The following is a 15,967-nucleotide window of genomic DNA, read 5'->3' on the forward strand; positions in this document are numbered from 1 at the left end:
TTTCCACAAAGCTTTGTACCATTTGCAATCTGAACACAATTATATGAGTGCTATTTAATTGCATTTCTGTCAAAGATGCATGTTATCATTTTTTTACCTTTTTGTCCTATCAGATAAGCAAAAGATGACATCTCATTTCAATTTTATTTGATTATTTGTGAGGTTGAGCACTGTTTATTGACCATTTATATTTCTTATGTGATTTTCTAATTCATATACTTTCACCATTTTGTTGTTAGATTTTATTGGCCTTAGGCGATTTTTAGAAATTTCTAAAATGTAATAGATATTTAGCTTTGTGGTGGTAGTCAGGGTTCTCCACAGAAACAGAACCAGTAGGATTTATATGTATCTAGGAAGAGATTTATGATAAGGAACTGGCTCACACCTTTATGGAGGCTAAGTCCCTAAGATCTGCAGTTGGCGAGCTGGGGACCCAGGACAGCTGATGGTAGAAGTTCCACTAGGAACACTGGCAGGCTTGAGACCCAAGAAGAGCTGATGTTTCAGTTTGAGTCCACAGGAAGGAAAAAGCTAATTTTAGGCAATAAGAGTTCTTTTTAACTAAGCCATTTTGTTTTAGTCAGGTCTCCAACTGACTGGACGGGGCCCACCCACGTTAGGGAGGGCAATCTGCTTTACTCAGTCTACTGATGCAGGTGTTAAGCTAATCCAAAATATTCTCACAGGCACACCCAGAATACTGTTTGACCAAATGTCAGTACTTTGTAGGCCTCAACAAATTAACTCGTCACCTTAATTATCATACCCTAACAATTTATATTATGTTTTGCAATTCTTTTCTCCCTGCCCACCATTTGCTTTTTAACTTTGTTTTCTTTCACAGCACAAAAATTTATATATACACATGAACGCCCTTATATATACTTAGAAACAAAATATAATTACACTTAAATATTTTAATTTTATTTAGCAAATGTAGCACTGTTAAATTACATATATATATATCAGATAATAGTCAAAACTTTAATTTTCTATATTAAGGAGCAATTTATGTGGTGATAATATTTAAAATAAATGACACAAAATGATGGGTTTATTCTCAAATGGAATGGAGATGCTATTTTGCATTATAACTGGTAAATAATAAAAAATACCATGTTATAAAGGGATATTGTCAAGGTATCGTGTATACCTTAGAAATTTCCATCTTGAGTACCACCAGAAGAATGCTTTCAGAAATTAAATGTATACTGGTCTTTCTCCTACCCATTGCAGGAATATCCTCAAGGGAAAGCTTACAGATGTCCTTTTACTATCTTATGATTTTTAACTGCCCTGAACCATAACAGGCTTCTGTTTGAAATTAGTCATACATTGCTGATGACTTTTGAGTATACTATTCTCACTTGTTTCTTACTGTATTCTAGTTTTATTCTGATATTTAAAAATCTTCATCATCTAATTTAGGTTGATTACCTAGTTTTTAAAGTTAAAGTCAAGCTATCTGCTTGACCCATCTTATCTAGCAATCATTACCTGTGTGTCAGCTAGTTTGGGTCATCTCCTCGGCCATGCCAATCTAAAGGTGCTCTTATGAGCTTCTCTTAGTCTTCCCTGTTGTAGATATTATTTCTCATTGTAGCTATATATTTACAGAAAATACTCAGGATAACTCCACTGTTACAGATTTCAGAAAAAACTATGTCACAAAAGACTATCAAAAAGTAAGATCATACCCATTCTTTCTTACAGAATTCTCTCATAATCTCTGTCTAGTTTTTGTTAGGTTCCACTCACATGTTTCACATTAACTTTCCAAAAGGTTTGCAGTTTGACCAAGTTTTGTGAATCAGAAAAGTTCCTGGGATATTGCTACCATGATAACATATGCTTTCAGATGCAAGCTCTGGACTCCTAGCAGGTTTAGGGTTCATTTGGAGGGAAAGAAATATCATTTGCAAAGGAAACATGCAAACAAAATAGAATCATCTTTTAATTAAACTGATTCAATAGTTGCTATGTCTATAACATTCATTATTACATTTTAAATTTCAAATACTTCTTTGAGGAATTTAGGCTAATTTCAGTTTAGCCAACCGAATCCTCCAGGTGCAGCTAGAAAATATAATGCTTTTAATTAGTACCAATGCATATTCATGGTTTTGTAACACCAAAGAAATAAGTTATTCTCTTTTCATTGAGATATTATAATTTTAGAAACGTGTAGAAATATTGAAGTACAAAGGAGCACAATTGCAATGAGGATTCGTGTCGGTGATGTAATGGTAGCTAATTGTTAACACTGTGGGCAAAATAATATTAGTTATGCTAATCATTTTTGCCTTAACTTTTGCATCTGATACATATTTATGTTAACTTATATTTATAGAAGGGTTTAGAAACCAAACTGTTAACAGTCATTATTTGTGTATTGTTTGAATATTCTTACATGTTTTGTTTTTACAATTTAAAATAATTGTGAATTGATTTTTAAAAATTTCTATTTTCTTACATTTTTACATTTACCCTAATCCTTAAAAACATTAATTCCATATAAATCCAGGCAGAATTCTCAGAATTCTCATTCTGTAGTAGTCTGTATTTGAAGTAACACAGGTGTTGGATCATTTGGGTAACTTGTAAAGGAAAGAATTATGGAAAATTGTTATTGTATTTTCAAACAGTTACTAAAAAACAAGTATCACCTTTGAGGATTTTTTTTGGTACAGGATTATATAATTGTTCTTAACTTTTATGTATCTTAAAAGTGGTAATTGTCTTTAATCATCAATGGAAGGTTCCTGTAAGAAGTCTTGTCCTTGTGCATCGATTCTTGGGGAATGCGTTTAGGGCCTGTCTTACATGATGTTGTATATCTGGAGGGTTATGGGCAGGGTCAGATCACCCAGCTATCCTGATGTTGAAGATGAACCCTTTCTAAAAGCATTCAGTGAAAGCACTATTAACGTTTTGATGTTACTTTCTTTAAGAAATATTGAAATAGCACTTTGTTTCCCCAGTCAGATGTTTCTTATTTAAACTGGAGTTCATTAGAATATCCTTTTCTAGAAAAGGAAATTGAAATATTTAGTCATACTTTCTTTTCATTAAAATATACATATGTTAGACTAATGAAAAATTGGAAGTGTGAATTCCCAAAAAGGGGTGCTAGACACTGAAGTTGTCTCCATAAGTAAATGCACCCTCTGGAGTACGACGCGTTGTACAGTGGAAGCAGAGCCATGCATTAGGCACTGACCGAGCATTTGGCAAGTTAGATAATTACTGTTGAGCATTGCATGGTTTAATCTCAGATACTTCCTATTTATGTCTTAGTCAAAATGATTAATTGTTTTTTCTATGCCTCTTTTTAATGTCCAAACAGAATTTATATATGTGATAACGGCGTTTAACTTGGCATATCCCATTAATCCTTGGGGATTTAAGTTGTTTTGCATACCACCAAATACAACCTATGACTTTCTCCTGTCTGCTGGAATCTCAAAGAATGCTTCAATTTTGAATGGATATTATGAGACACTTTCTGAAGCTAAATTTAATTCAAGTGGTACCTACTATTCTAACTTAACATCCAAAACAACTTTCCAGTGTTGTGTTTGGAATGGGGAAGATAAGCACTGCTCTGGACATGCAGATGACATTGAAAGGAAGGCATTGGTTTCAACAGTAAATCCTTTAGTTTTTCAACAAATAGGTAAGTATTTTAATGTTCTAAGATTTAGCTGTTATTTAACTGTATTGAACAAAATGTTTTTATTCTCTGAAACCTGTATGGAATAGATGTTTTATGGATGGGATTCTTAATACATGATTTTATATTAATAATAAAGTTAGGATTCATCGTGTGACCAAGCTAATAAGCCCCAAATTATTTTGTACCCCATAAAAAATATAAAAATATAATGAAGGAACTTCTTTTAACCTATAAATATGTTTCTTGTAGTCTTCCAAATGTGCTTTAAAATAGTTTAAAAGCACACCTTATTTTGTTAAATAGATAAAATATTAAAATATTCAACTGTTAAATTAGTTAAGTTTTAAAGCATTTATGACTAATAGTATTTGTTCAAGCAAAGAATTGCTCTATAACCAATAGATATTTTAAATCAAGGGTTTTTGGTTGTATGAGGATAATGAATGTAGCTAGTGTAGTTAAAATTGCTGCGTCTGGAGACCTACACAACCAAATTATTTCCAAGCTTCTGGAAGAGCTAATAGAGCAGAGCCAATGGATCAGCAATAGAGAGAGACCTACGGGATGAGAATAAGGGCCCGCCTAAGTATGGCTCTCCTGTGCAGGATTGGTCAGGATTCCTCCGCCTCAGCACTGTTGACATTTTGGGCCAGGTAATTCTTGGTGATCGGGGGGCAGCTCTGTGCACTGCAGGATGCCCAGCAGCATCCCTGGTTCTACCCACTAGAAGCCTGTAGCATCCCCTCCCCAGTTGTGATGAACAGAGTGTATCTCCAGGTTTTGCCAGATGCCCCATAGAGGATGGAATTGCCCCTGTGGAGTACTACTGATTAGATGGAAGGAGCACTACAGTTTGTTGAAATCGGTTTAGGAATAAGGGTAAAGCATAAATATGCAATAAAATCAGAGTTTTAAAACAAGTTAGAAGTGCCTCCAATTGAATCTTTAGTCACATGACTATAGATTAATTATAGTTTAATTATAACATTTTTATTCCACTGCACTGTTATTAAAATGAAGCACTTTTTTTTAATCTGTAAGGAAATTTAGCCATTCCAGTGATTATTAAATGTATTAAGAATGAACTTAAGAAAGCAGGGTCCTTGGGATGAGCTTTGACATGATCAAAAAGTGTTAATATTTTCTTCATATTAAAGGAATAACTGTGAAGCTGTAGATTTTAATTTTATATACTGTGTAAATAAAGGCTAATAACTAGTTCCTTCTGAGTGAGTTAAAGTTTTTGTAACTAAAATTACTAATGTAAGTGGTGGTCACTGAGGACTTCCATTAATTATTCTGCCAAGTAGGTTGTTTACTTCGTAGGGCTCAGGAGTGTTGCAAAGTCCTCCTAGCTAGAAATCCCTCAGGTTTGGGGAAATATGTTACTGTTGCCTTAAGGTGGTTTTAGTCTTGTCTTATGTTAGTCATGATTTTTGTTTGTTGCTACTCTTTCTTTCTAAATTGCAGATCACCTATAGTTTATCTTATATTATCAGGTGAGTTTTTCAGTGTGCAGTGAAATAAACTTTCATCAGTTATATTTGGAGCCTGTAATATCATAACAACAAGAATTTAAGACATGCGTTATAGTTCAAATGTGAATCACTGTGCCTTTATTGCTAAAATAGACACATAAATACTGCTCCACATTTGCTTGTCCTTTGATATTTAATGTTCTCTTCTCTCTTGGAAAGTGAGCATTAACTGAGCTACATGAGGATTTTGTTTTGAGGGTTTTTTCTACTTAAGTGGTTTCAGGATAAAAAAGTTCAAGAAGCAATAATTGTACTTAATTCTCTTACTTTACAAAAAAGGGAAACTGAAGGCCGAAGGGAATGAATGATTTTGGCAAACACATACCGCTAGGTAGAGCCTAGCTTGTTTTTTTTCTCTCTCAGAATGGGCAGTGGAAGTTATATCAGAACACTGGTAAATTTAATTTAGCTCTTCTCTTTCAGTGAGTTGTTCAGAATGTTTTTCAGATTTAAAGTAGTTTATTTTTAATTCAGGTGCAAACTGGAACATACAGTGCTGGATGAAAGAGGACTTGAAATTATTCATCTGTTATATAGAGCCATTATTTAAGAATCCTTTCAAGAATTATGACCTTAAGGTCCATCTTTTATATGCCCTGTAAGTACCAAATAAATTAATTTGTACATTTCTATGACACATTTTAAAGAAATGCGAGAGTACCAATGTACAGAAGTAGACTATGAGACCTTGAAACCTCTCCTATCCCTACCTTTCATGTCTACGTAAATTTCTAGGGGGCATTTTATGTATTTTTTTATACAACCTTCTTTTCCACTAGGATTTCTCTTTCCTCCAGTTGATTCAGGTGGCAGGACATTGCAGATATGAATGGGCATATATTTTGAAAAACGGATGAGCTCAATTTAGGAGTTTTAGATATTTGAGTGGAGGGTGGGGACATTAAGTTTTCTATTTCTATTTCAAGTAGATTCCCCCCCCCCCCATTGTCTTAAAAATATAGGTGATCCATATTTATTTGTGCTAGGTAGAGAGCCAAGACGGTTGTTTCAAATAGCTATATGCTTATAATTATTTTATTATTATTATTTTAATCCTGACCTGAGGATATGTTTTTTATTGATTTTTAGAGAGGAAGAGAGCAAGAGGGAGAGAGAGGGAGAGGAACATCAATGTGAGAGAAACATTGATCGGTTGTCTCCTGTACACACCCCGACCAGGGATTGCACCTGCAACCTAGGCACATGCCCTGACCCGAATCAAACCCGCACCTCTTGGTGTACAGGACCACGCTCCAACCACTGAGCCACCGGCCAGGGCCTACACTTACAATTCTGACAGCTAATGTATCATTCAAATTTTCTGGTAACTCCAATGATAATCCGTACCATTTCTACGTGAGTTTTAACTCTTTAAAGTTCTTTCTCATTTGTTCTTTTATTTGATGCTTGAGAAAGACTCACCTTCAATTCTGCAGTTGGTGAGATCGTGCCTTTAAGAGACAGTGTGCTAGAAACTGCATACAGAGGTGAACAGAGACAGAAAACAGAAGGATGGTTGCCAGGGACTAGCGGTGGGAGGAATGGGGAGTTTGTTCCTTTTGAAGTGTATACAGAGTGCCAGTTTGGGAAGATGTAAATAGTTCTGAATACTTCAGAATTACTTGTTGAATCAATATTGTTAAAATGCTTTCTAAGACATTTTTGTCAACTTACCTCCCAGAAATGTATTACCCAGCAATGTGAATGTACTTAATGTCACTGAACTGTATGTTTAAAATGGTTAATTTTATGTTATGTGTATTTTACCACAAGAAAACAATTTAAAACAAAAGAACTTCAAGATGTCAAAAAAAAAAAAAGTTATGATCTCTGTCCTTGAAGCGCTCACAGGCTAGTGGTTGGGACAGGTACGCGCAGGGCTTCAGTTTTTGTGGTTACTGATGTGTCCTTGGTCAGCACAGGACGCCGTGGGAGCACGAGAGCGGTGTGGGAGCCTTAGGTGAGGATATTCCTAAGGAAGGAGATGGCTGAGTTGAGTCTTCAGGGATGAACAAAAGCTAATAAGAAAAAATATGTGAGTAGGTAGTATTGAGAAGCAGATCAGCATCACCTGGAAACTTCTTAGAAACTGAAATTCTCTAGCACCACTCCAGAATTAGTGAACCAGAAATTCCAGGGTGGGGCCCATGAATCTATGTTTTACCTGGTGTAGAGGTTACTAAGACATGTTTTAGAGTCGGACCGCCTGGCTCTACCACCTACTACGTGTACACACACAGCACTTGCTACGCTTAACAGCATTCCTAACTCTAGAAATTAACTCACTGGACATAGTCACACAAATGCTTCCAAATTATTTGTTGAATCAATATTGCTAAAATGCTTTCTAAGAAATTTTTGTCAGTTTATCCCCCGCAGAAATGTATGAATGTGCCAAGAGCTATTGATGAAGAAATAATATTGTCTACAGGTGGGACCAGTGAGAGGCCAGTTGTGCCAGATATAATAGAAAGGTATAATAAGGTCTGAATAAGATCTCTTGATTTCGCAGTGTGCAAATAAGGAGGACTTTGGCCGGAGCTGTTTTAGGGAGCGGGAAGGGAGGTGGCCAGAACAAAGAGAAACTTGGAGGAAGGATCCTGAAGAGCTGAGTTCTGAGGAGCTGGCAGCGGTGCTTCGGGCGCTTGATGGAGGGCCCCTGCGGAGCTGGAGTGCGCGCACCTGAGGAGGGGCCGCTAGGTTGCTGGTGTGGAAGGGCCTCTGGCTGTGGTTGGTCCTGAGAATGTGGGGGGGGGGGGGGGGAGAAACCTGGTTACTGAAATCAGCCTCAGCTCCCCAGGGGAGGAGCCGTTGCTGAGGTGATGAGTGGGAAACAAAACAAGAAGGTTCAAGTCCCCTGGTCCTCCATCAGCCTTCTAGTCCCCTAGCGCCCCCTACAGGTAGAAGTTAACCAGAAGCCACAGTTTGGGAAAGCAGAGCTTAGGTAGGTGGTGGGTTTGAAGCTGCGAGGCAAGAGCTTCCTCACCCGCATGACTCACCCCGTGGGCTACCCAGCAGCCACAGGCTCCTTCCTGCACATACTGGAACTACAACTTCCCTATGGCTTCCTGCTTTCACTTAATAAGATGCAGCTACATTTTGACCAAAAGGGGACACCAAAAATAGAGAGATGCTATGTGCCAGTTGTCATTGTATCCAATTTGGGCCAACATCAACAATACTGATACCTGGGTGATATTAATTTCTCTTTATATTCAGACACAGTCTCATCTAAATTAATATTCTGTGAATTAAATACTAAATTATAAAGTTAGAATCCTTATGTAAAATGATAGGGGAAGGAGGTGATTCAGAGGAAATTACTTAATATGTAAAAATAAAAAAGTAGTTCATATATGTATTTTGTATATAATATGTATTATATATGTATATAACATACAAAATGCAGTTCATGTATACAAAAAAGGAAGAAAATATGCTTAATTGACATCTTTATTTTTGTGCTGATTATCAGGCAGTAGTTAATATTTATAACTTATGTTGAACTAATTCTTAAAGTCTCCCCAGAAGTAGCCCAGATATGGTACCCTTGCTGTCACATCTGGACATGGAATGTCTCTCTGTGCTAATAATTTCCACATCTCAGTGCTGGTCCCTAGATGCTACCATGGGTGAATCTGGAAGCCCCTGCCAGTCCCTGCTCCTCTGTGCAGTTCCCATCAGTGCCTATATCCTGAATGGGAGTATCTGATGGGTGAGAATGTGCCCTAGCTGCCAGCATTTCAACCTTACAAATGGTAGATTTTCCACCCTGATGCTGGACAGCCCGGGCAGCTAGATAAATGCCCACAACAGAAATGGCTGGACTATAAATCTGTAGAGGCCCAAGAAGCCTAGTGGAGATTGAGAAGGTTGGAAGGTGGAAGAATATGGGTAATGCAGGGCCAAGGGTGAATATTTAAAGCATGGGAAAGAATGAACTTATTTCTAGTCTGTAGGAAATGACCACGCAGGGAGAGAATGGTTGAAAATATAATAGAAAGGGGCCTAATGAAGGTGTGTGATAGGTAGCGAATAGTTGCATGGGCAAGTTCCAGAAAAGAGCACAGAGGGAGAAATGAAGAATGCTCGCCTTGTCTTTTGAGTATTGAAAGAATAAAGGAAGCATTGTGGGGATGAAGATGTAGTTGAAGTTTGGGGCAGAAAATTTCTTCCTTTGTTGGGTAGAGCAGATTTTAGCACAGAGAAAAGAATTCCTTTGCAATGTAGTACATTCCTGCAATGACCTAAATATTTTGGATCATGATCAAAAACTCACTTTTTTTTTTTTAAGTATACAAAGTACACAAGTGTATTTATTATAGTTTGCAAGCACTTTGCTCTACATTTCAGAAATGCACCATCAAGCTGGTGACACATTTATGAACAAAACAGATTAATTGTAATACCCGCTACAGGGCACTCCTTGTGAAAATACAAATTCTAGTACCAGAAAAAAAGGCAAAAGCATCAACATCATTATGTAAGTTTAAAAGACAGTTTAAAGCCCTGGTCAGTGTGGCTCGGTGGTTGGAGCATCGGCCTGTGCACGGAAGAGTCTTGGGTTCGAGGGTTTGATTCCTGGTCAAGGGCATGTACCTGGGTTGCAGGTTCGGTTCCCAGCCATGGTCTGGGTGTGTGCGCGAGGTAACCAACTGATACGTCTCTCTCACTTTGGTGTCTCTCTCTCTCTTTCTCCCCCCCTCCCTTCCACTGTCTCTAAAAATCAATGGAAAAAATATCCTTGAGTGAGGATTAACAACAACAGCAACAAAAAGACACTTTTAAAAATCATAACAAACCATTAAGACAGAACTTACTCGAGCGAATTTCAAATATTACCAGCAGGCTTGTGCAGTGTGCTCAGTTTTAAAGCTCTGTGACCATGTGTAAGGATTTAGATTTTATTATGTATAGACTATGGTTCTGTCTTGAGGTCTGCACTTTCTGGAAAAGACATTTAGCTTGAATATGTCAGAGTATTACAAAATCGCACAGTAACTTAGCTACAGCTGAGAATTTTAACTTTCATCAGCTGAGTAGTCTTTGATGAAAGACTACTGAAAAATGAGAAAATTATGATAAATTAACTAGATTTTTAAAAACTTGCTCATATGAATTTAGCAGATTCTTTTAACCTGTTTTTATTTTGAACTCAGGTTTCTAAAAATATCAGTACAGGAAAACCTATGGTAAGTGCATTCAATCTGAGAAACATTCTGTCTTTTTTGCCACATTAATTTTTCTGTCCTTTGTATGATTTGGTTAATTTTGTTAATATGTCTATTTTACCAATGGGCACATACTAGTTCTGCCTTGAATTCTATTTTTGTGCACATTTTTGGGCAATATATCTCCAAGTACTTTAAACAGGACTCTTCAGATCAGGAGGAGGAGCTGGCCAATGGAACACATGAGACCTCTGTGGAAGAGAAAATTCATAATGGTGGTTACTATAGAAAGATTTTTTAATCAAAGTCATCTTCTCTGGACATTAGGAAATTCACAAGAGAAATCTTTCAAATGCTTCCATGTGTGAAATAATTATATTTTTAAAAGGAACTAACACTTGATGTTTGTAAGAGATTTAACGCCCTATAAATATGTCCCTTGAGGGAAAACATTGTTTGAGCTCAGATATTAATGTTTGTCAGAGAATCTGAAGGAGAGATACCAAAAGAAATGTGCTATTTTGGAACTGCTGTAGACCTTTTATCTTAGACCTAGAATGGAAATCCTCTTCTTCCTTCGTGACGTGCCTACTGTGTACACTGGGCCCTGAGCTGAGCGTGGGGATTCCTTTCCCTTTTCTCTGCCCCTTGTGGTTATATGTTTACTTGATGTACTTTAAGGTCCATTTGTTTTTGTCTCATTTCTCTCCCCCCTCCCTTTTTTCTTTCTCCCTCTAATCCTTGTTGATTTTTCCTTGTTTGGTAATATCTTACATCTGAAGAGAACTTTGTGTTTTACAAAATGCTTCTTAAACTTGTCTCCTTGATAAGATTTATCTAGGTCAGTACTTCTCACCTGGACCTGATTCCTGAGCTCTGGGGTGGAGCCGGTTATTTGCATTTCTGTCAAGTTCCAGGTGGTGTGGATGTGACTGGTTTGGGGACTAGACTTTGAGAACCACTGATCTGTGACACATTCAAAACAGATGCCTTAGCCCCAGACCAACTGAATTCTTCATGGAGGGTCTAGGAATTTACTTTTTAACAAGTCTCCAGGTGATTGTTGTGATAAAGCTAGTCTGGGAAACCAACTTGGCCTTTGAAATTATTTGGGATTGGCAAAGTATACTTTTTGGGCAACATTTATATAGATTACTAGTCTGAGATTTAAAATAAATGACTTGATTAAATTACATAGAAAGGTGGTACTAAATTTTCCAGTTCCTGTTCATTGCTTTGTCCATTGTGTTTTGCTTTAAGTTTATGTCACAATCAGAAACTTGGGTGGCACTAATTTGGTGTTATTCCTATAGTAATTTAGTATAAATCCTTGCTTATAGAATTTTTAATATATTCATAGAAAAATTTTCTGGGAATAAATAATTTGACCAAAGGTCAGAGAACAGAATGTGCTTTCTATAAACTACTCTGGCTACAAAAACGAAATTTCAATACTAAATACTTATATATATGTAAATTCTGAGTGGAAAAATGGACCAAATGGTGAAATTTGCAAATAGGCCAAATTTAAAATTTATTTGACAAATTTTTTTTTTACTATTTTCACTTTCAAGTAAAGTGAGATTAAATAAATAGAGGCACTGTGTGTGTGTGTGTGTGTGTGTGTGTGTGTGTGTGTGTGTATGTGCATGTGCTGGCAAGGCATAAAATATTTTGCTGCATAAAAATATTTCAAGAATTTCAGTAATTCTTTTGTAATTTTTCCCCCTTCTGTTGCCTCCTGTATGTGCCCTGACCAGGGATTGAACCCGCAACCTTTTGGTATATGGGACAACATTCCAACCAACCCAGCCACCCGGCAAGGGCCGGTAATTCTTAAGTTTTGATTATTTTAAGCCAATGTATTTCTTCTTTATTTAAAAATATTCATCATCATTTTAATCCTTATAGTTTAAAATTATCACATTTTTAGAGTATATTTTGATGTTCATAAATGCTTAAAACTTTTAAAAGTCTTTTTGAAGGCAAAAGGAGTTCTTGTGCTGACTTTGGCAAGTAACAAAGCTGGTGTAGTCCAGGTTTCACACAAACTTGGAAAAATTTCTGCTCTCTTAAATATGAGAAATATCTAATATTTTCCTCAAGGGAAAAAGAATTTGAGATAATTACATAAGTCTCTAATGTTCTGATTTTTAGAAATATTAGCATAACTCAGATTAAGGATTCTGTAGTTGTGGCTCCTAACGTCTTTATTAATCCTCTAAATAAAATGACAGTGGCAATAGAGAAATTTATCTTGTACTAATTAAGGCATCTTGAGTGTAATGAAATGAGCCGTGAAGATGGAAGCCTAAGACTTCACTCGAGTTCCAGGTCTACCTTCTCTACCTTCTCACTGAGCCTCAGTTTCTTACCATAAAGTAGGTGATACAAGTTCACTAACAAGGTGGCTTGAAAAGTTGGAGTAGATATTGATCCTCAGGGCGTTTCGTGCAAATTGTAAATACGTTATATGATGAAATTTGATGATATATTTAATGTGGTTTCTCGGTTTTTGTGTCCTCTGCACACCCAGTACCCACCAGTAAGGAGTACAAAGTGTTTTTGGCCTACAGGTGGGATCAAAATTTGTTTTCTTAAAGGGCTAGGTAGTCAGTATTTTAGATTTTGCAGGCCGTACTGTCTTTGTTATAACCTTGTAGCCACAGTGAATGTGTAAACAAATGAACATGACTGTTTATAGACACCAACATTTGAATTTCATATGATTTCCACATATCATAGAACAGTCTTCCTTTCTTTTTTCTTTTTAAAAAACATTTGAAAATGTAAGAAACCATTCTTAGCTCACAGGCTGTTCAAAAACAGGTGTATTTGGCTTGTGGGCTGTAGTTTCCTGACTCCTGCTGAGAACATTCGAAAATTCATTTTAGATTGATTCTTAGAGTTTCATGATAGGGTTATCTGATGGGGTGGTTTGGGAAAATTGTGAATAGAGATGATGGTAAGAAAAAACAAATTATGAATTACTGCAATATATATTATATATTATATAAAATCATTACATATAGTTACTATAAATATTTGCTATATATTTTTAGCTTCTCTGTGTATATTTCAATTTTAAAGAAAATGAAGATTGATTAAGTAGAACACAACAGTGAAGCGTTAGAGAAACCAAAGAGTTAATCTAATTGGTAATCAGCCCTATTCTACAAATATCCACTGTATTTAGAAAAGGATGGCATTGGCAAGACCATCTAAGTCAAGGGAGTGTAATTCTAACATTTTTGTTTGTTTTAAAAAGAAAAGTATCATTAGAATTTTTTAGCCTTTAAAAAAATAAAAATAAAAATATTAGTCAAGAATATATGTCTTGTTTTCTGTTCAGTTCTGCTTTTGCCTTGAAATTTGTGAGTTCTTCAGTTAAAGCTCCTGACACAAAACACAATTTATTCAATTTGTTCCATATCCTTTTGATAAAAGCTTTTATTTTGTAACATTTGAAAAACACATAAAAGGCATGGCATAATATTTTTTAAAATTACATTTTATTTTGTTTAACAATTTACATAAAATTGAAAGTGCTAAGTAATCCACATCTGATTAAAAACAGTATTTTATGGGTGCATAGCACTTCACATTTTCAAAGATACTTTTATGTAATTGTCTTTGATGTTTACAACAACCTTGTAAAGTTAGATGTTGCAGACATTTTCTCTGTTTTACTGATTAAGTAAACAGGGCTCCCAAAATGCCCTCACATATCTATGGTCTATGGCTCATAAACAAACAGAAGTATTAATTTAGTGTGCTTTTTACAACAATATTATTCCTCACACAATGCCCAGTAGACTGCTTTGCACATTAATAAGTCTATGCATATTGTTTCCTGATTGATTTTTTTAGGACTAAATTAATACTAATGTTTATGATAAATTATGAAAAGTTATCATAATTCAAAACATTTAGTACTGGTGGAATGTGTGTGGAAAGACTAGGGTCCGTTTCTTTCATGTTGTGTTTATATCTGAATGCTCATGTATATGCTAGTTAGCACAATTTCTAAAGCAATCCTTCCTCTGAATTTTTAAAAATATATATATCTTTATTGATTTCAGAGAGAGGAAGGGAAAGGGACAGAGAGATAGAAACATCAATGATGAGAGAGTCATTGATCGAGCCTACAACCCGGGCATGTGCCCTGACCAGGAATCGAACCCCGATCGCCTGGATCCTAGGTCGACGCTCAACTGCTGAGTGACACCCGGCCAGGCCACACTGAATTTTTAATTGGTATATTTATCAACTACAGTTTTTACCTCCAAAAGGACTGCAACATTTCTGAAGGCAATGATCATGCCCAAATATTATTACTCCCTTCCTATTCCCAAGTTTTTAAAAAAGTATGGAGTGGTTTGGATAGAAGGCAGCTGGTGTTAGTGGACCGAATGGGGGAAGCTCAAGCAAGATAGGGGTATGTGGGGCCTTGGTACCCCCCACCCCCAGTCAACACTCTCACTCTAAATCTCATTTACAACAAGGTTTACACTAGGGGACCAAGCAGTTTAAATAAAAAATACTAATAAATCAGAAATAACTCTCTGTGTCTCAGTTGCATACTATTTTTCTTTATACCTTGAGTTAGGTAACCTTACCCTACTAATTACAATTAATCTTTTAAGGTTAACCCACTCATTACTAGGTTTACAGTGATAGGCAAAGCATTGTATTATAATTCTCATTCACCAATGTCCTTGTTCAGTGCTTGGTATGACTAATCTTTTTAATTTTAGCCATTCTAATACGTGGATAGTGGTATCTTATTGTGGTTTTAATGTGCGTTTCCGGAATGACTAATGACATTGGGCTTCTTTTCAGGGACTTATTTTCATTCTTTTATCTTCTATGGTGAAGTGACTATTGACATCTTTGCCTGTTTTTTAATTGGATTGTTAATTTTAGTATTATTGAATTTTGAGCATTCTTTATATCTTCTGGATACGAGTGCTTTATCAGGTAGATGATTGACAAATATATTCCCTCATCTGTGGCTTGTCTTTTTAAAATTTTTTCATAGTGTCTTGAAGAACTGAGATTTTCAATCTTGATAGGAGTCTAGTTTATCAATATGTTCTTTATGGATCATGTTTTTGGTGTTGAAGCTGACAAATTTTTACCTAACCAAAGGTCCCCCAGTTTTCCCCCCATGTTCTATTCTAAGTTTCATTGCTTTAGGTTTTACATTTGAATTAGTGATCCATTTTGAATTAACTTTTGAATCTGGTGTGAGGTATGAATTGAAGGGTTCCTTCCCCCCCACCAGAATATAGATATGACATTGTCCCAGCACACTTCATTGAAAAGATTACAATCCTTTCTCCACAGAACTGCTTTTTTACCTTTGTAGAAAATTGTCATCCATATAGATGTTGGTCTCTATTCTGTTCCAGTAACCTGTTTTTCTATCTTTTCACTAATACTCCATTGACTCTGTTATTGCAGCTTATTAGCTATAACTTCTTTTTTTAAAAATTATTTTAGTGGTTGCTTTAGGATTTATAATATAGGTCCTTAACCTATTGTAGCCTGATATTACACCTCCAAGTGATATTACA

General features: G+C 36.0%; 1 protein-coding gene across 4 annotated transcripts in view; it reads left to right on the forward strand.

Moving 5' to 3' along the window:
* LEPR (leptin receptor) overlaps positions 1-15,967 on the forward strand; it is a 65,842-nt gene that overhangs the window by 17,995 nt on the left and 31,880 nt on the right. For all 4 annotated transcript variants that reach the window (XM_081145571.1, XM_081145568.1, XM_081145569.1 and 1 more), the window contains 2 exons: positions 3,350-3,679; positions 5,692-5,815. In XM_081145571.1, coding sequence (XP_081001697.1) covers positions 3,350-3,679; positions 5,692-5,815 — 454 coding nt within the window. The remainder of the gene's footprint in view (positions 1-3,349; positions 3,680-5,691; positions 5,816-15,967) is intronic.

The sequence above is a fragment of the Miniopterus schreibersii genome (genome assembly GCF_964146895.1).
Source record: "Miniopterus schreibersii genome assembly, chromosome: 8".
In the NCBI taxonomy this organism is placed as follows: Eukaryota; Metazoa; Chordata; class Mammalia; order Chiroptera; family Miniopteridae; genus Miniopterus; species Miniopterus schreibersii.